This window comes from Vulpes lagopus, chromosome 6, assembly GCF_018345385.1.
Source record: "Vulpes lagopus strain Blue_001 chromosome 6, ASM1834538v1, whole genome shotgun sequence".
Classification (NCBI taxonomy): domain Eukaryota; kingdom Metazoa; phylum Chordata; class Mammalia; order Carnivora; family Canidae; genus Vulpes; species Vulpes lagopus.
Genome location: NC_054829.1, coordinates 75917270 through 75937883, shown reverse-complemented (window position 1 = coordinate 75937883; position 20614 = coordinate 75917270). Strand labels below are relative to the sequence as shown.

Genomic DNA, 20614 nt, shown 5'->3' with positions numbered 1-20614 from the left:
TAAGATCAAGCCCCAGGTTGGGCTCTGCATTCAGCATGGAGTCTGCTTAAGACTATCTCTTCCTCTCCTCTTGCCTTTCTCCCCTGCATGTGCACATGTGCATGCACTCTCTCTCTCTCAAATTAATAAATACAGCTTTAAAAAAAAAAAGATACAGATAAAAATCTCTTAAAGAGAAACTGGAAGAGATAAAAATAGACTGAGTGACTTTTCCCTTAGGACATGCTCAGATTTAACACTTCACTCTATTAGTCCAGTTTATTTCTCCAAAATGCAACTATAGATAATTCATATACCATATGTATATTACATTATAGAACAGTATATCACAGTACACCTAAGTGAATTTCAAAATACCCAATTGCCCAATTCACACCCCAAATCTTCAATTGTTAATGGAAGTCACTTCATTCCATTCTTATATAATGGAAAGATCTCAACCCCTGAGATTATGTCTGTCTTAAGGCTTAGTTAGCACAGGGGTTTGCACCTAGTGCCCAATAAGTATTTACTGAAGCAACTGAAAATAAAAACTTAATAACCTTGATAAGTTAATCATTTCTAGAATATTGAGTGACTCTAAAACAAATTAATTAAAATTGCAAGAAAAATTAGGGAGAAACATCATTAAAAAGAGACTTACCGATCTGTTTGTAAAACATGGATAAGATGGTCCATAGCTTGTATACCCACTTCCAAGCGGTATTTCTGCATTAAAGAAAAATATTGTTAAAGTAACTAACATCCAACTTAACAAACTTAATAAGCGATAAAGTGTTACTGACCTTAGATAACGATTTGAGAGCACGCACAGCATTTCTTCGATCATCCAGTAAAGTAGATGAAGATACTCTATCACAAAGCTTTTGAATCTGTCATGAAAAAACTAAATAGCATTAACAGAATACCAAAAAAAAAAAAAAAGAAAGAAAGGAAGGAAGAAAGAAAGAAAGAAACATGAAGTACCGCCCCTAAATTTATACGATGTAATTTCAAAAAAACAAAATCAACAAATGGGATGTAATGGTATTGATCTTTTATAAATCTAAGTAACTGTTTAGGTGGTTTTATAATATTACGAACAGATTTTTCATGGAGATTTGAAAAAGAGGTGGTCGAAGAGAAGTTAAATAAGTCAAATAAACGGAAGAATTAAGAGAAATCACTAGTAGAATCAGAGCTTTCTAAACACGGCACTTGCAACAGTTTGAGCCAAGAGGAAAGCAGGGTACTGTAGAAGATGGGAAGTCATTTAACAATTTTTTAAAATTAATAATTATTGATATTAAAACTTCACCCTAGGGAAGCCTGGGTCAGTAGTTGAGCTCCTGCCTTCAGCTCAGGGTGTAATCCCGGAGTCCCAGGATTGAGCCCCACATCCGGCTCCCTACATAGAGCCTACTCTCTCTGCCTCTGTCTCTGTCTCTGCCTCTCTCTGTGTCTATCATGAATAAATAAATAAAATATTTTTAAAAAATAATTAGTTAAAGAAATAAAACTTCACCCTAATGTTTCTACTAAGTATTTGGAAAAAAAAAAACAAAAAACCCAGAACTCAGGATATAAAATCAATGCCCAGAAATCAGTGGCATTTTTCTACACTAATAACAATGAGACTGAAGAAAGACAAATTAAAGAATCAATCCCATTTACAATTGCACCCAAAAGCATAAAATACCTAGGAATAAACCTAACCAAAGAGGTAAAGGATCTATACCCTAAAAACTACAGAACACTTCTGAAAGAAATTGTGGAAGACACAAAGAGATGGAAAAATATACCATGCTCATGGATTGGAAGAATTAGTATTGTGAAAATATCTATGCTACCCAGGGCAATTTACACATCCAATGCAATCCGTGGCTTCCTTCAGAGAGTTGGAACAAATCCTCTTAAGATTTGTGTGGAATCAGAAAAGACCCCGAATAGCCAGGGGAATATTGAAAAAAGAAAACCAGAGCTGGGGGCATCACAATGCCAGATTTCAGGTTGTACTACAAAGCTGTGATCATCAAGACAGTGTGGTACTGGCACAAAAACAGACAGAGAGATCAATGGAACAGAATAGAGAACCCAGAAATGGGCCCTCAACTCTATGGTCAACTAATATTCGACAAAGCAGGAAAGCATATTCCCTGGAAAAAGGACAGTCTCTTCAGTAAATGGTGCTGGGAAAATTGGACAGCCACGTGCAGAAGAAGGAAACTAGACCATTCTCTTACACCAGACACAAAGATAAACTCAAAATGGTGAAAGATCTAAATGTCAGACAAGAATCCATCAAAATCCTAGAGGAGAACCCAGGCAACACCCTTTTTGAACTTGGCCACAGTAACTTCTTGCAAGACACATCTATGAAGGCAAGGGAAACAAAAGCAAAAATGAACTACTGGGACTTAACCAGGATAAAAAACTTCTGCACAGCAAAAGAAACAGTCAACAAAACTAAAAGACAACCTACAGAATGGGAGAAGGTATCTGCAAATGACATACCAGATAATGGGCTAGTATCCAACATCTATAAAGAACTTATTAATAAACTCAACAGCAAAGAAACAATCCAATCATGAAATGAGCAGAAGAAATGAACAGAAATTTCACCAAAGACATACACATGGCCAACAAGCACATGCATAAATGCTCCACATCACTTGCCATCAGGGAAATAACAAATCAAAACCGCAATGAGATACCACCTCACACCAGTGAGAATGGTGAAAATTAACAAGACGGGAAACAACAAATGTGGAGTGGATGTGGAGAAAGGGGAACCCTCTTGCACTGTTGGTGGGAATGTGAACTGGTACAGCCACTCTAGAAAACTGTGTGGAGGGTCTTCAAAGAGTTAAAAATAGAACTACCCTACGACCCAGCAATTGCACTGCTGGGGATTTACCCTAAAGATACAGATGCAGTGAAACGGCAGGACACCTGCACCCCAATGTTTATAGCAGAAATGTCCACAATAGGCAAACTGTGGAAGGAGCCTCGGTGTCCTTCGACAGATGAATGGGTAAAGAAGATGTGGTTTATATATGCAATGGAATATTATTACTCAGCCATTAGAAATGATGAATACCCACCATTTGCTTCAATGTGGATGGGACTGGAGGGTATTATGCTGAGTGAAGGAAGTCAACTGGAGAAGGACAAACATTATATGGTTTCATTCATACAGGGAATATAAAAAATAGTGAAAGGGATTAAAGGGGAAAGGAGAGAAAAGGAGTGGGAAAGGAGTGAGGAAGGGAGAGAAAGGAGTGAGGGTGACAGAACACCTAACTCTGGGAAACGAACAAGGGGTGGTGAAAGGGGAGGTGGGCGGGCCGATGGGGTGACTTGTTGACATGCACTGAGGGGGGCACTTGACGGATTGAACACTGGGTGTTATACTCTAAGTTGGCAAATCAAACTCCAATAAAAAAATATATAAAATAAATAAATAAAAGCCAGAACTACATATCAAAAATTTTTACTTTTAAGTGTGTCTCAAAATCTATAAAGATGAAATGCATCTATTATAAAAGCTTCTAATAAATTTGCAGGAATTAAAGTTTATGGTGAATTTTAAAATAAACCTTCAGGCATTATTTTAATGGGGAAAAAATTGGAAATTGTCCATTAAAAGATGAAAAACTAAATAAATCATCACACGTTCTTTGGTAGTATACTATGCAAGTACTTCAAACAATTAACTGTACTGCTATGAAAATACTATGATTTAATAAACAGTGGGAAAAAGTGGCACCTGGGTGGCTTAGTCAGTTAAGTACCTGCCTTCAGCTCAAGTCATGATCCCAGGGTCCTGGGACTGAGTCCCAGATGGGACTCCCTACTTAGCTAGGAGTCTGCTTCTTCCCCTCACTCTCCCTTGTGCTCTGTCTCTTGCTTTCTCTCTCTCAAAAAATAAGTAAAACCTTTAAAATAAAAAGTGGGAAAACAAGGAAGTTGTAAAACTAGATGTAAATAATGAGCCCACTAAAGCAAAAGTATCAAACTGTATGTAAAATTGTAAAAAAAAATCTGGAGGGCCACCTGGGTGGCTCAGTCAGTTAGGTGTCAGACCCTTGATTTTGGCTCAGGTTATGATCTTGAGGTCTTGGGACTGAGCCCTGTATGGGGCTCCACGCTCCGTGGGGAATCAACTGGAGGATTCTCTCTCCTTCTGCCCCTTCCCCCACTCAAGTGCTCTTTCTCTATCTCAAATAGTTATTTTTTAAAAAATCTGGAAACAGGGGATCCCTGGGTGGCTCAGCGGTTTATTGCCTGCCTTCACCCCAAGGCATGATCCTGAAGTCCCAGGATCAAGTCCCACGTCAGGCTCCCTGCATGGAACCTGCTTCTCCCTCTGCCTGTGTCTTTGCCTTTTTCTCTCTCTGTCTCTCTCATGAATAAATAAATAAAATCTTTTTTAAAAAATCTGGAAACCTAAAACTATAAAACTTCTAGAGGTACCGGGGTGGCTGTCAGTAGAGTGTCTGACTTCAGCTCAGGTCATGGTCTTAGGTCCTAGGATGGAGCCCCACATGGGGCTTATCTGGCTTCTTGCTCAGCAGGGAGTTTGCTTGTCCCTCTGCTCTTCACCCCACTAGTGCATGCATGTATTCTCTCTCTTTCTCAAGTTAACAAAAATCTTAAAAAACAAACAAACAAACAAAACAAACAAACAAAAAAAACTTCTACAAGAAAGCATAAGAGAAAATTCTAGTGACCTTTAATTAGGCAAAGATTTCTCAGATACATACCAAGAGCACAATCCATAAAGAAAAGTAAAATAAAGTGGACCTCATCACATCTGCTCTTCAAAAGACACTATTAAGAGAATGAAAAGAGGGGCACCTGGGTGGCTCAGTCCGTTAAACCTCTGATTCTTTTTTTTTTTTTTAATTTTTATTTATTTATTCATGAGACACACACAGAGAGAAGCAGAGACATAAGCAGAGGGAGAAGCAGGCTCCCTGTGGGGAGCCTCAAGTGGAGCTCAATTATAGGACCCCAGGATCACGACCTGAGCCAAGGGCAGATATTCCACCACTAAGCTACCCAGGTGCCCCATGCCTCTGATTCATGATTTCAGCTCAGGTCATGATCTCAGGGTCATGAGTTGGAGCCCTGCATCAGGCTCCATGCTGACAGTGGGGCCTGCTTAAAATTCTCACTCTCCTTCCATCCTCCATGTGCACACTCTCTCTTAAAAAAAAAAATTCATAATAGATGTAAGAATTGTCTGCACGTCTTAAAATTTAAAAAAAAAGAGAATAAGATAAACCAGAGACTAGATGAATATATGTGAAAACATCTGATAAATAATAGTTTTTAAAATCATGATACTCAGGTCCTTTAAAGTTCTAACAGTTACTATTTTAAATTATGATTCACTCTTTAGTGATGGTTCTTACTAAGATTCTATAAACAATATTTTGGCATATCACTCACACTTTTGCACCCCATGTATCTGAATTAGTGGTGTTTAAATACATATACATATAATGTGTTCCAAATTATGTTCTGCAGGCTTCTAGTGTCCCAGAAGATATTAATAGATGTCATGATCACAGAACCAGAAGGAAACACAAGGTTATACAAAATTAAATAGGTTTCTGCACTGCTGGATTTCTAAGTCTTTACTATGCTGATTTTCATTTCTTCATACTGCAGATATAGTATGATAACCAAACCTAGTCTTACTTTTTGATTTTATTCAGTCTAACTGCTCACATTTAGAAGCTATTCCTACCTTAAATCCTATTTATTTTCATAATAATTACACTGACTTTCCAAAATGCAAACAACTTTCTCTTTATTAAATAACTGGTGGATTTTTTTTCTACCACAATCTTTTTTTTTTAACCATTAGAAAAACTACGTAATTATCTCTTGAAAACATGAAGCTTGTTACCCTCAGCTAAAAGAATTTCTTAAGCCAAAAATCGTTTTCCTAACTATGACTAAAATTTTCTCTCCTTGGTTCTTCTACATCTTTTGTTAACTTTTTCTAGGTAGTTTATAACTGATACAATGAATAAGAAATTGTTTATATGCATTTTCTTCTCTTTCTTAGCCTTAGACTTCAAGCTAGGTATGGTTCTAGGTATGGGATTTCCATTTCCCGTGGAGTACTGAGTCCCAGTACCACATCGGGCTTGATTTCCAGCCTCAGCCTCATCTTTGGTTAGTGTATATAAAGATTTATGCCAAAATATGATCTTTCCTGTCTGGAAACTCTTTATTTGTTGAATGTGGACACTGGAAATCTACCTGATGCTGGAGAAACTTAGCTTTAAGAAATACTGGAGCGGACAGCCTGGGTGGCTCAGCAATTTAGCGCCGCCTTCAGCCCAGGGTGTGATCCTGGAGACCAGGGATCAAGTCCCACGTTGGGCTCCCTGCATGGAGCCTGTTTCTCCCATCACCTGTGTCTCTGCCTTTCTCTCCGTGTCTCTCATGAATAAATAAATAAATAAAAATCTTAAAAAAAAAATATTGGAGCAAGATGACCTTAATCCTAGAGCTTAGAGGGTTTGCTTTGTTTTTATTTTCAGTCTTTTTTGTTATAAATATGCTAATATTTGAGCCTTGTAAATTTTTTAAAAGCTTTGAGATATACACACAGATCTCAGTTGCTATTAAGACAAATACAAGTTAAAATAGCAGTGAGATTATTTTTACCTACCAGACTCACTAAGATTAAAATTAAAATAATAGTACCAAATACTTTTTTTTTTTTTTTAAGATTTTATTGCTGAGCCACCAGGGCTACTCAAGAAAATGTTTTTTAAAACAGAGCGACTGGAGTGCCTGGGTGGCTCAGTTGGTTAAGCACCTGACTCTAAATTTCAGCTCAGGTCGTGATTTCAGGGTCATGAGGTTAAGACCTGTGGAGTCCCACATCAGGCCCTGCACTCAGATTCCCTCTCTCCCTCTGTCCCTCCCCCTGCTTTTACGCACTGTCCCTAAGTAAATAAATAAAATCTTAAAAACAAACAACTATCCATGATAGGCAAGGATATAGATTAATTAGCTTGCTTATATTCTATCAGAGGGAAAGTAACCTAAAAAGTGGAAATTTGGCAAAAAATACTACAACTTAAAATGTTCAGACTCTTTCTTTATCAGGCATTCCTACTTTTAGGAATTTTTGCTTTTAAAAACACCCCCACAATTATAAAATGCTTTATACTAGGATGTTCTTTGTAGCAGTACTTTTAATAGCTAAGAAGGAAATCCAGCTTCTGCCACGTAAGAATATAATAAGTCCAGGATCACACCCTGAGCTGAAGGCAGATGCTCAACCACTGAGCCACCCAGGCATCCCTATTTCTTTTCTAATGAGTTCAAAGTATGTTTCAACAGCTCTGATTAATGAGCAAATCACTATTTTTAGGTAGTTGCAAATCATCTGCCTTCCACTCAGGTCATGATCTCAGGGTCCTGGGATGTGGCCCCATATGGGGCTCCCCACTCAGTGGGAAATCTGCTTCTTCTTCTCCCCCTGCCCCACCCCTGCTCATGCTGCTTCTCTCTGTTCTCAAGTAGATAAAATGTTTTAAAAATATATTAAAATTAATCACTATTTTGAAGTGTATTATTTATACTTCTAGAAATAAAATTCATTTTTTTTTAATTTGGGAAAATATCTCTCAAAACTATTTTTAGGGGCACTTGGGTGGCTCAGTTAAGCATCTGCCTTCAGCTCAAGTCATGATCCTGCAGTCCTGGGATCAAGCCCCACATCACATCGGGCTCCCTGCTCAGTAGGGAGTTGGCCTCTCCCTCTCTCTGTCCTCTCCACTTGTGTTCTCTAAGTAAATAAGATATTAAAAAAAAAAAAAAAAAAAAGATGGGATGCCTGGGTGGTTCAGTGGCTGAGCATCTGCCTTTCACTCAGGGCATGGTCCCACAGTCCCAGGATCGACTCCCACATCGGGCTCCCTCCATGGAACCTGCTTTCTCCTTCTGCCTGTGTCTCTGCCTCTCTCTCTGTGTCTCATGAATAAATAAATAAAATCTTAAAAAAAAAAGAGAGAGACTATTTTTAAGAATATAAGTATGCTTTTTATCTATTGAAACTGGGTTTTAATGCTAAGTACATATTCTTCTATGTTGGGGATTTTAATCAGAACTTTCTCTCTAGCAACTTAAGATAAACTCAAAGCAGTCAAGCATACTGCAAGGCAATGAGAAAGCAAATATAGAACTTATTTACCTAGAACAATTAGATTGAGCTATTTCAGATACCTTTGGTCAGGCATCAAAATGGTCTTTTCATTTTAATTATTTTTGAGAGTAATCCAAAATTAATTATAAGCGTCTCTGTCTTCTTAAACAAAGAAACATAATTACAAGCTTTCTTAGCATTTAAACTTAAGTCCTCTCCAATATTTTACACAGGGATGTCTTAGGTGTTAAACGAAGTAATGAACATAAAAGACTGCTTATACACGGCACCTATAAATGATCAATAAATGTTAACAAACTTTAGTATTACCAAGATTCTTATGACTTTTTGTATTATTCTTCTATCAGGCTTTTGGATGCCATTTTTATCAGAAACGTTTTTAACAGACCATTCAAATTTTGTAGATTTTAATTTGCTACTGAGCAAAAATTTGATCATTAAGCTGGATACTAATATAATTTTTCTATAACAAAAAAATCACACAGGCTTGAAATCAAGACTGAGTACATGGACCTTGCAACTTCTACTTTTGCTAAGGAAAGCTTAGTACTTTCTGTTAATATTCCAGATGGCTGAAGTTTCTGAATAAGTGATTTCTCTTTAATGAAGTGCTACACTTACAGACAACTGAAACCTAATGAAAGGAAAACATATATAATAATCAAGTTCCAAACCTTACAAAGATTTAGCCATGTTTTAGGCCCAAAACACTGTCATATATTTTTTAGTTGATAGTTACCAAGCAAAAATTTTCTGGCACAAGAATGCTTAACTTGTATTTAAAAATTATAGATCTCAAAGACCATTAATGCCATTTATTCCTTACTTAAAAAACCAACTCAATGCATATACTTGTTCCTGATTTTCCATTTCTCCCTTCATTTATTAGAACCCTCAGTGTTTTAGCTGGGCACATGACTGCTTACCTAGACTATTTTCCAAGTCTTTTTTGCCTCTAGGCACAGACAGTGATTATATTCCATCCAATGAGTTGTTAGTACCTTCTAGGTCATGTCCTTGTCCTTAAAAGGAAGCTATTTGTTCTTCACTCCTCCTTCCCTGAACTTGGAACTTCAACCTGGTGTTAATGAGGCAGATTCAACAATTCCAACAAGAGCAGCATCCTAGGGGATGGCAGAACAAGATAAAAAGCAACACCTGGGCCTCTGGACCACCCTGAGGAGAACTACCCTATCTAATTGCTTTCTAATTGGACTTTAATTGGAAAAAGACATAAATTTTTATCTTTAAACCCATTTTCTGGCCTCTGTTATACAGCTGATGCAATACCTAAACTAATAAACTCATTTTACAGAAGAAATTAAGGCTCAGAAACAAAGCAATACACCCCAAAATAAACCCAAGCTATAGATGTCTCACTCCAAAGCCCATACTCTAACAGCCTATTTTGTCTCCTACTCAGAAAAATGTGAATCTGAGTTACTGTTGCAAACTACATGGACCACGAGATTTTATATATATATATATATTATTTTATATATATTATAAATATATATTTAAATATAAATATATATATAAATAAATATTTATATATTTATAATATATAAATATATATTATTTTATATATATTTTATATATATATATAAAATAAACATATATGTATGATAAACATATATATATATAAAAACAGAAATGCAGTTTTTTAAAAAAGATTTTATTTATTAAAAAAAAAAAAAGATGTTATTTATTTATTCATGAGAGACCGAGAGAGACAGAAAGAGAGGCAGACACAGGCAGAGGGAGAAAGAGGCTCCATGCAGGGAGCCAGATGTGGGACTCGATCCCAGGTCTCCAGGATTAGGCCCTGGGCTGAAGGTGGTGCTAAACCGCTGACCACCTGGGCTGCCCTGAAATGCAGTTCTTATGAATACGTTTTACTTACACTACAGCCTACTAAGGACCCTAATAAACCCTTGACTTAACTGCTCAGCCAGAGTAGTCCCTTGTTCTAAGAGTTGGAGCTTTACTTCGGGAAAGCCGTTTAATTAGAAGCTACCAAAAAAGAAAAAAATCAGGTATTAAAAAATAGCACCTCAGGGGATCCCTGGGTGGCGCAGCGGTTTGGCGCCTGCCTTTGGCCCAGGGCGCGATCCTGGAGACCCGGGATGGAATCCCACATCAGGCTCCCGGTGCATGGAGCCTGCTTCTCCCTCCGCCTGTGTCTCTGCCTCTCTCTCTTTCTCTCTGTGACTATCATAAAAAAAATAAAAATAAAAAAAAAAATAAAATAAAAATAAAAATAAAAAATAGCACCTCAGAAAAAATAGTACCTCAGAAAAACTTAAAAATATACTCAGTTTAAAAAAAAAAGGATTTTATTTTTACGTAATCTCTACACCCAGCATGGGGCTCAAACCCACAATCCCAAGATCAATAGTTGCACACTTCACCGACTGAGCCAACCAGGCACCCCAATATATATACTCACTCTTTTAGAATTAACTTGGTTGAGATAATAAGGACAAACTGGAATGGACAGAAATTAGAGAGAAAAAATATGTCAGCTCATTGTAACAGACAAGGCATAAGAGTAAGAAAAATATATTAGGGTGGTGGTAATGGGCAAAGAGCTGAAAGGATAAGTAAGGCAAAAGAATAATTCAAAGAACTGAATTTAAGAGGCTGGGGCTCTAAAGAATGAAACATCTGGAACAGCCACTGTTTGGGATTCAACTTCTATAGCTTTTCCTTAAACAAACATGTAATCAAACATTATTTTTTAAAAGATATAATTAGAAAATCAAAAAACAGCAGTGATTAAGCTATCTGAAGTTTGATATCGTGAATCAGCAATCATTCTTCTATACATCAGCAAATACTCTGGGTTTTGGCAAGGACAAAGGTCAAAGGACCAATATATCTGAAGAATTCAGTATCATAACCCTAGGTGGGCGATTTCATTCATTCAGCAAATATTAGAGTGCTGCTACTGTCATGGGAGCTATGATCAGTGCAACCAGAAAGTAGCAATCAGTGACAAGTTCAGAAACTAAGCATTTAGAAACTTATACAACAGCTATATAATTTTGTATTTAATAAAAAAGGGCTTAATATTTTTTTTTAATTTTTATTTATTTATGATAGTCATACAGAGAGAGAGAGAGAGAGAGGCAGAGACACAGGCAGAGGGAGAAGCAGGCTCCATGCACCGGGAGCCTGATGTGGGATTCGATCCCGGGTCTCCAGGATCGCGCCCTGGGCCAAAGGCAGGCGCCAAACCGCTGCGCCACTCAGGGATCCCGGCTTAATATTTTTATACACATGATTATGTATACGTATAGTCATTCCATTTTCCTAGCAATTCAGTTTTATTGTATCTTACAAAAGTATTGGTCTGTGATTAACTGCATTAAAAAAAAAACAACTAAAGCAACTGGTCTTTAACCACAGACAGCTGAAATATTATTAAATATTGAGAAATATTATTAAAGTGCTTAACATTTTGCAAGGCACTGCAAAATTCTACTCTGGGGCAATAGCCAGTAAGCCACTATGGAAGGTATCTATTCTAATGAAAAGATAAAGACAAGGAGACTACAAAAAAAAGACCAGAAAGATAAAAAGAGAAAGTAATAGGCATGACAAAGGAAATAATCAGGAAAATGAGATAGTGATTAGGTGGAGAGTACTTTACATAACCTAGTTGGTCAGAGGGCCTCAAGTCAATCACTGATTTGGATATAGTCCGAAGTGTGGGTAATACGTAACAAGAACAAAGTAGGGAAGCAGAGTGAATATTTATGTTACTACCATCAGAAGAGAAAAAGGCAGTATTTTAAAGGATAAATTTATTCACTGTCTCAAATGGGATCCTGAGGTGAGGGACTTTGTTACTACCAACTCACTATCTCAGAAACCAACCAAAGAAGCCAACTTGTAGTTTGAAGCAAAATTCATAAATTAACTGGGTTTGAAGTCACAAACTCTTGTCTGAGTACTATGCAACACTCTCATCAACATGATGGGAGAGCTGGAAAGGAAGTAAAAGGTTTAAATCCCACATATTATAATACCATCTTCTTATCTAAAAATTAACATTTTGCTGTAATTATTGATCTAAAGAGTGACTTACAATACAAAAGAAATTAATACAGTCTACTTTGTTAAAAAGTCAGAAATGTGGATGCCTGCGTGGCTCAGTGATTGAGTATCTGCCCTTGGCCCAGGGAGTGATCCTGGAGTCCCAGGATCAAGTTCTACATCAGGCTCCCTGCATGGAGCCTGCTTCTCCCTCTGCCTCTCTCTCATGAATAAATAAATAAAGTCTTAAAAAAAAAAAAAAAAACGTCAGAAATGTTTGTCACTAGGTTTTTTACCAAAACAGTATTATCTCAGCAGACTACCAAGGCACATTTCAGGTGACCATTCTATACCCTTGAAACAAGTAACCTTCCTGAATTTCACTGCCTGAGTAGAGAGATATAAATATAGCCAAGACATGTTAAGGTCACAGAACAGAAAACTGGTAACAACAAAAGAAGATACTTTAGCCCATTTGCTTCAAACAAAGAAATTTATAAAATTTTTAAAATTGTGTGGGGAAAAAATCTATGTTTACTAATTAGTGAATAGAAAAATCCTAATACCCGGACACCTGGGTGGCTGAGCATCTGCCTTCTGCTCAGGGCGTGATCCTGAGGTCCTGGCATCGAGTCCCACATCAGGTTCCTTGCAGGGAGCCTGCTGCTCCCTCCGCCTGTGTCTCTGCCTCTCTCTGTGTCTCTCATGAATAAATAAATAAAATCTTGAAAGAAAGATAGAAAAAGAAATAAAAGAAAGGTCCTAAAAAAAAAAAAAAAAAAAAAAAAAAGAAAGGTCCTAATACCTACCATTACATTTTCTAAAAGATTTATTTACCTATGGGGGGGTGGCACAGGGAGACAGAGAGGATCTCAAGTAGACTCCCCACTGAGCACAGAGTCTGACCTAGGGCTCAAGGACCCTCAGATCATGACAGGAGCCAAAACCGAGTCAGCCACTTAACTGACAGAAACGCCAAGGCACCTCTATTAAATTTTTTAAAAAACCAAATATCGGGTGCCTGGGTGGCTCAGTTGGTTAAGCGTCTGCCTTTGGTTCAGGTCACGATCTCAGGGTCCTAGGATGGAGCCCCACCCCGTGCTCCCTGCTCAGCAGAGAGCCTGCTTCTCCCTCTGCTGTTCCTCCTGCTTGTGCATGCTTGCTCTAATAAATAAAGAACATTTTTTAAAAAACCAAATATCTTAAAAAAGAAACTCATTTGTATAATGAACATACTGGTAATTGCAAAGAAAACATTCTGGAAGTTTGGATGCCAAACTTCACTAGTGATTACCCTCCAGTAATGGGAAAAGAGACTATGAAGGGAAGAAGGAAGAGGCAATTTTAGAATACATACTGATATGAATTATTTATAATAAGCATGTTTTCACTATTGCTTCAGTAAATAAACAGTAAAAATTTAAAGAAATTTCCAGGGACACCTGGGTGGCTCAGTGGTTAAGCATCTGGCTCAGGTCATGATCCTACATCAGGCTCCCTGGAGGGAGCCTACTTCTCCCTCTGCCTTTGTCTCTGCCTCTCTCTCTGTGTATCTCTCATGAATAAATAAATAAAATCTTTAAAAAATATAAAAATAAAAAAATAAAAAAATAAAAAAATTTCCAGAATATATTAGACCTAGCTTTTATTTTATTATGTGCTCCATCATAGCACCTGATGACTTACTGTTCTTCTACTTTCCAAATACAGTTGATTCTTGTTATTCATGGTAGTTCTATGTTCTGTAAGTGACCAAGAACGATGAATTAGCAGATACTGAACCTTTGCATTTAAGAGAAATACAAGGGCTGGGTTCCTATGAGCCTGTGGTCACATTTTCCTCAATCAATCCAATACATAACCTTGTTTTATGTGTATTTCTTTAAAGACATCTTTTTCAATATATGTCCTTGATTCATTAACAGTGAACTCACAGCTAGCTACCAGCACTTTACTCATGCTTGAAGGAAGCTTATCTAACACACACATTTTCTCTGTGAGAACATCACAGCCTTCTTGTGCTTAAGAACACGAGACAGAGCTTCAGCATTATACTGAGGGTCATTTTTAACAGTGAAATCACAAACAAAAAGCACAAAAGTGCAAGAAACACAACACTAAATAGACTGTGAAAAGGACGCTAGTTTAATATAAGAGTTGAAACAAAAAGGCAGAATACCTCGTTTGACCTCAATTAGGGATATACACATCAGGTGACTTAAAATTTTCACTGCCCTACTCATGTCCACAAATGACCTGAAAGTGCTACATGTATTAATTTTGAAGTTACATAAATTAAATAAAATAGTTAAATTTCAGCACATAGATGAACTTGCAAATATGGAATCCATGAATAACAAGGATTGACTGAACCCTAAATATAATCTAAGTCCTTTTCATCACCTGCAAGATGAAAAATAAACTAGATACTTAAGACTCAAAACTTAGAATAAGTTAAAAATACTCAATTTTACCTAGTAAGTAATAATGTATTTGTTTGGTATGCTATTTGAAAAATCTATTTGGCCTATATGATGTTTAAAATAATTTTTAAGCCAACATTTCAAAATTGAAAGATTTCATATAAAAATTCAGATTTCCACCTTTTCTTGAAGAAAATTAGCCTGATAGCTAAACAGCTAATACTGTATTTCACACAATTTAAGAAGCCATCAATTATAAGATCCATCATTTTTTTAAATAATCTCTATGCCCAATGTGGGGCTTGAACTCACAAACCCCAGGTTGAGAGTCGTGTACTCTATTGATTGAGCCAGCCAGGTGTCCCAAGATCCACCATTTTTTAATGTAACACCAAGGAAAAAGAAATATTGCCAATTATAATTGCATGATGCAATCTGATTTCAGAGATGTTTGTATGCTAATGTGCATCTCAGAATTGTTAAAATACGGCAATACACAGCACTTAGTATGTGCCAGTTGGTTCTAAAGATCTATAAACTTTTAAATTTATTTAATCTACACAAAATCCTATATAATAGACATTATTATTATTCATATTTTTTTCCAAAATTTTTATTTATTTGAGAGAGAGAGAGGGAGAGAGAGAGAACAAAAAGTGCAGGGAGGGGCAGAAGGAGAGGGAGAAGCAGGTTCCCTGCTGAGCAGGGAACCCAACGTGGGACTCAATCCCAGGACTCTGGGCTTGATCCCAGGACACTGAGATGACTTGAACTGAAGGCTGACGCTTAACCAGCTGAGCCACCCAGGTGCCCCTATTATACAATTTTAGATGTAAGAAACAGAGGCACAGTAGGTAAATCCAAGTCCACAAAACTAGTAAGTGGTTGGATGGAATTCAAAGCCATGCAGTTTGAGTGCTTAGCCATTACATTAAATTGGCTCTCTGAGCCTACATTTCTGGAGGCCTACTGGTTGGAATTGAGCTCCATCTACACTGTCAAGTCAGGATATGCAGGCTCCAGTTTCAGCCAGAGCCCTGCTCTCTTCTAACCTGACCTGCTGGATTGAACAATGTTATCCAACTGACACCTTTGGGATTTGAGTTTGACTTTTGCATTAAACAACAGAATACCAATTAGTAACAAAAAACAGGTTTTTTGTTTTTAAGATATGTATTTGGGAGAGACAGAGAGAGAGAGAGAAAATGCACTAGCATAAGGAGGAAGAGCAGCAGAGAGAAGGGGAGAAGCAGGCTCTCTGCTGAGCAGGGAGCCCGGGGTGGAGCTCAATCCCAGAACCCTGTGATCATGACCTGAGCTGAAGGCAGACAATTGACTGAGTCATCCAGGTGTTCCCCCCACCCGCCCCAAAAAAAACAGTTCAAAGAGTAAAAAACATATTTGAATAAAATTTAACCCAGAGTTAGTTTTATTTAGAAGGACCAGAAAATGGTAATAAGGAAAAACTCAAAAACTTCAATTAATTTACATTATGCTAAATATTAGGTGCTCTGAGAGAAATACAATGATGAATTAGACATGTATTCCATTATCAAGATGCTTTTATAGTCTGAGTATAGTGTAGTTAACAAAGTAACTGAAAATCTGATATTTTAAATAATTCTAATAAAGTGACTATGTTGGGCAGCCCAGGTGGCTCAGCAGTTTAGCGCCGCCTTCAGCCCAGGGTGTGATCCTGGAGACCCAAGATTGAGAGTCATGTCGGCTCCCTGCATGAAACCTGATTCTCCCTCTGCCTGTGTCTCTGCCTCCTACCCGCCCCCCCCCCCCCCCCCCCGTGTCTCTCATGAATGAATAAATAAAATCTTTTTTTTTAAAGTGACTTTTAATATGCAAAGATCTCTAAGACATATCAATGAAAAAATAAGCTGCAAAACACTATAAATAGTATATCATTTATGAAAAAAGATAAATAAGTTCATACAAATATATAATTCTATATTGTACAAATGCAGAATTACTCATAAAACTCTGGAAGGATTTATATCACCTTAAGAATCACAGTTATTTCTGAGGGCACCTGGGTGCCACAGCTGGTTGAGGGTCCGACTCTTGGTCTCAGCTCAGGACGTGATCTCACGGTTGTGAGACTGACCCCCACGATGGGCTCCAGCTCAGCATGGAGACTGCTTGGGATTTCCTCTCCCTCTCCCCCTACTCCCGGCTCACACAAGTTCACTCGCTCTCTCTCAAATAAATAAGTCTTAAAAAAAAAAATCATGGTTATTTCTGGAAAGAAACTGAAATTAAAGATGGTAGTCAAGGGGCCTTAAACTTTACTAGTATTACTTGCCATTTTGTGTCATGAAAAAATTAAAAAGCTAATTAATAAAATAATATGTATAACAATGCAACTCATGGAGAGGATTATGTATCAGAATTCTTCCTTGAGGGGATCCCTGGATGGCTCAGCGGTTTGGCACCTGCCTTCAGCCCGGGGTGTGGTCCTGGAGTCCCGGGATCGAGTCCCACATTGGGCTCCCGACACGGAGCCTGCTTCTCCCTCTGCCTGTGTCTCTGCCTCTCTTTCTCAATCTGTGTGTCTCATAAATAAATAAATAAGATCTTAAAAAAAAGAAAAAAAGAATTCTTCCTTGTTTTCAGTAATAACCATGTGAGATTTACAATTCCACTTACCAAAAAAAATTTGAAAAGGACAAACCATCCCACTAACAATTGGTAAATGGAGCATAATCAGAATGACAACCTAACAATAACAATGTGAATTTAATATCTGCTTTATTAACCAATAGTTCCATTTATTCTCTTCAGATATACATAAAGGAGACCAAAAAAAGAAGCAATGGGAATATGAGTGACTAGGAAAGGAAAAAATGACATAAGGAATGGGAAAATGAAAAACCACTGAAAAGGAAAAAAAAGGAAAGCGACATAAAACTAGCATGCTGAAAGTACATTTACAATTTAAAGACACTGACATAATGTACTTCACAGTATTTCCTGACAACTGCTAATAGAAACCCCTACTTTTTTTTAGGTATTCAGTATTTAACTGACATGCAAAAATGAAGAACAGGAATGCCAATTACAAAAATCTAATTCAACCATTCAGTCATTTATTCAATAAGTATTTATCAAGCATCTAATACCAACACATTTGATCATATAACTGTCTACATGAAGCTTAAGACATAGTTATAGCTCTCCTGGAAAGAACTTACCCAACCATGACAACTGTAGGACTAAAATAATTCATGTTAACCAAAAATCAATTCATTTACATTGTTTTATGGAACAAAAAAATATTAGTGTTTTAGAACACAAAAAGAACCAGGAATTTATTTTAAATTGAATTCTAAATTGAATTGAATTGAAATCTAATTGAATTGAATAACTCAGAAAATTTTACCAAAATAAGCAAAGGTCAGTCTTATCTTGATGACCTAAATATGATCTAAAAAAAAAAAATAATAATGGGAACATTACAAACACCAGTCTCTTTGCAAAATAAATCCAATGAATCTAAAACAGTCTATTTCCATTACAGTTAACAGTAAGTCAGCCAAGGTAATATGCTACTTCATTTATTCTCCCCATTTTCTCTAAGAAATGACCGTTTTCCAAAAGAACATTCTTTCCAAGCAAGGCATCATTACGAAACTTGTCTACCAACTAACCTAACACAAATGCTGGTATCTCTAAATCTTAGCATGACAAAAGTTTTCAAATTAATGGTATAATTTTTTTATACAAAAATGTTTATAGCATTTCTGCCTGAGGTACAAAAATATAAGCAGGCCTTTTCTATAATTTCCACAAAAGACAAAAAAGCAATGCAGTATAAATAATAGACGGTAAATATGTAAGGAGAGAAAAATGGTACTTGCTATCAGCAAATTTACACAAGAAATACTTCTATTCTCTCCTAAAAGATAATTAGATTCAAGAGTGATTACAATTAACCATCAAACCATAAAGCACCAGAACTTATTTTATGTTCTTTAGAACACTCAGATCTATAAGGTTTCTTGAGGAAAAAAGGGATCTGGTCAAATAAAACTGGTAAACACAAATTACTTTATATCTCCATCTTGAAAATATATTTTTTTAAGATTTTATTTATTTATTCATGACAGACACAGAGAGAGAGGCAGAGACACAGGAAGAGGGAGAAGCAGGCTCCCTGCAGAAAGCTCGACCTGAGACTTGATCCCGGGACCCCAGAATCATGCCCTGAGCCAAAGGCAGATCCTCAACTGCTGAGCCACTCAGGAGTCCCCATCTTGAAAATATTATAAGCTGCTTAATAAACCTTGTATAAATATTAGATTTTTTTGTTTTGTTTTTGATCATCACACAGCATGCTTCTTTGGGAACAAATTTAAGTACATCCACTCGTGTTTTTTGGAACATGCCTTGGACAGGTGCATGTGTGATTCTAAAATTGCCCTTAACAATCTATATATATTAACCTTCAAAAAAGCCATGCAATTTTCAATAGATACTACTTTAAAAGAATGTGAGACATCTTTAGTTGGATACAGAAGTGATCAAAACACAAATCATCATTACGGTTTTATCTGACACTGTTATTGCAAGAGAACCAAGAGACAGTGACCTGGTTATTAATGTAGAATATGAAATTCGAACCCAAACAGGACTTTTGGACTGCAGGACTATACATTTATAGTAAAGTGGTATAAAATATGCTTGACTAAACCAACACTATGTCTAAATTTATAAGAATTTTTATTATAAGAAAGTACAGCTGTCTCTATATTGTTAGCCCTTTTGCTTTTTAAGCCAGCTGATCAAAGTTTGATCTAAAAAAAGATGACTTCAGGGCACCTGGCTGGTTCAGTCAGCGCAGCATGGAACTCCTGATATGGGGTCGTGAGTTCAAACTCCAGGTATGACCTGGAGATTGATTGATTGATTGATTGAATAAATAATACAACTTATCAGTATAGTAATTCCACACACTTTTTCTGGACTTAAGCAACTTTCATGCCTTGGATACAACTTGAGAAAAGAAACCCCCTATGATTTACCATCAAATGCTTTGGTTTTTAAGAAACTAGCTTTAAAAAAAAAAAAAAAGTTATTAGTTGAAAGGTAGATGGAAAATTAAATATGTATGAGCATTAAAAAACTAAGTAGGAATTTTAGTATAATCAGTGTTTATTGGGCAGCCGGGTGGCTCAGCGGTTTAGTGCCGCCTTCAGCCCAGGGCCTGATCCTGGAGACCCGGGATCGAGTCCCACGCTGGGCTCCCTGCATGGAGCCTGCTTCTCCCTCTGCCTGTGTCTCTGCTTCCCTCTCTCTCTCTCTCTGTGTCTCTCATGAGTAAATAAATAAAATCTTTAAAAAATAATAATAATAATAATTAGTGTTTATTTGCACCCAACAAAGTATGCCCAGACTAAGGAGGCCTCTAGTCACCAGAAATCAGTGCCTTTCTCTGAAGCAGAAAAGCGAAATCAAATTTAAAAGTATTCGACTTTAAGGGACACCTGGCTGGCTCAACTGGAAGAGCATGTGAACTCTTGATCTCAGGGTCATGAGTTCAAGCCTCACAATGGATGTAGACATTACTTAAATAAAACTTAAAAAAAAAAGTACTTGACTCTAAAATATGCAGTGTAGTGAGGATAAAATTCTATACTTAAGATATTCATAACTTTATAGAATTATCATATGATACAAATACAAGTATTTACTACTTAGTCTCTAGAGAACATCCTAATACATATCAAAAGTTACTCTTAACTGACAGTATGAAAAGTTAAGTGGCTGGCTTAGTTGGTAAAGCATGCAACTCTTGATCTCAGGGTTAAAAGCTTGAGCCCCAGGTTGGGTATAGATTTAAAAATAAAATCTTTACAAAGAAAGTCAATAATATAACTCTAACACATTTAGAAGATCCTTAAGTTCACTAAAGTGAAAACAGGAAAGCTGTAAAAGCACACTAAAGTTGAAAAATCTCTTC

At 36.8% G+C, this 20614-nt stretch overlaps 1 protein-coding gene across 5 annotated transcripts in view; it reads right to left on the bottom strand.

Annotated features, from left to right (window-relative positions):
• USO1 (USO1 vesicle transport factor) overlaps positions 1–20614 on the bottom strand; it is a 91661-nt gene that overhangs the window by 66430 nt on the left and 4617 nt on the right. For 4 of the 5 annotated variants that reach the window (XM_041760187.1, XM_041760189.1, XM_041760188.1 and 1 more), the window contains exons 2-3: positions 786–872; positions 644–708 (exon numbers count right to left, since the gene is read on the bottom strand). The exons of the other annotated variant lie outside the window; for it this stretch is intronic. In XM_041760187.1, coding sequence (XP_041616121.1) covers positions 644–708; positions 786–872 — 152 coding nt within the window. The remainder of the gene's footprint in view (positions 1–643; positions 709–785; positions 873–20614) is intronic. 5 annotated transcript variants of the gene reach the window in all.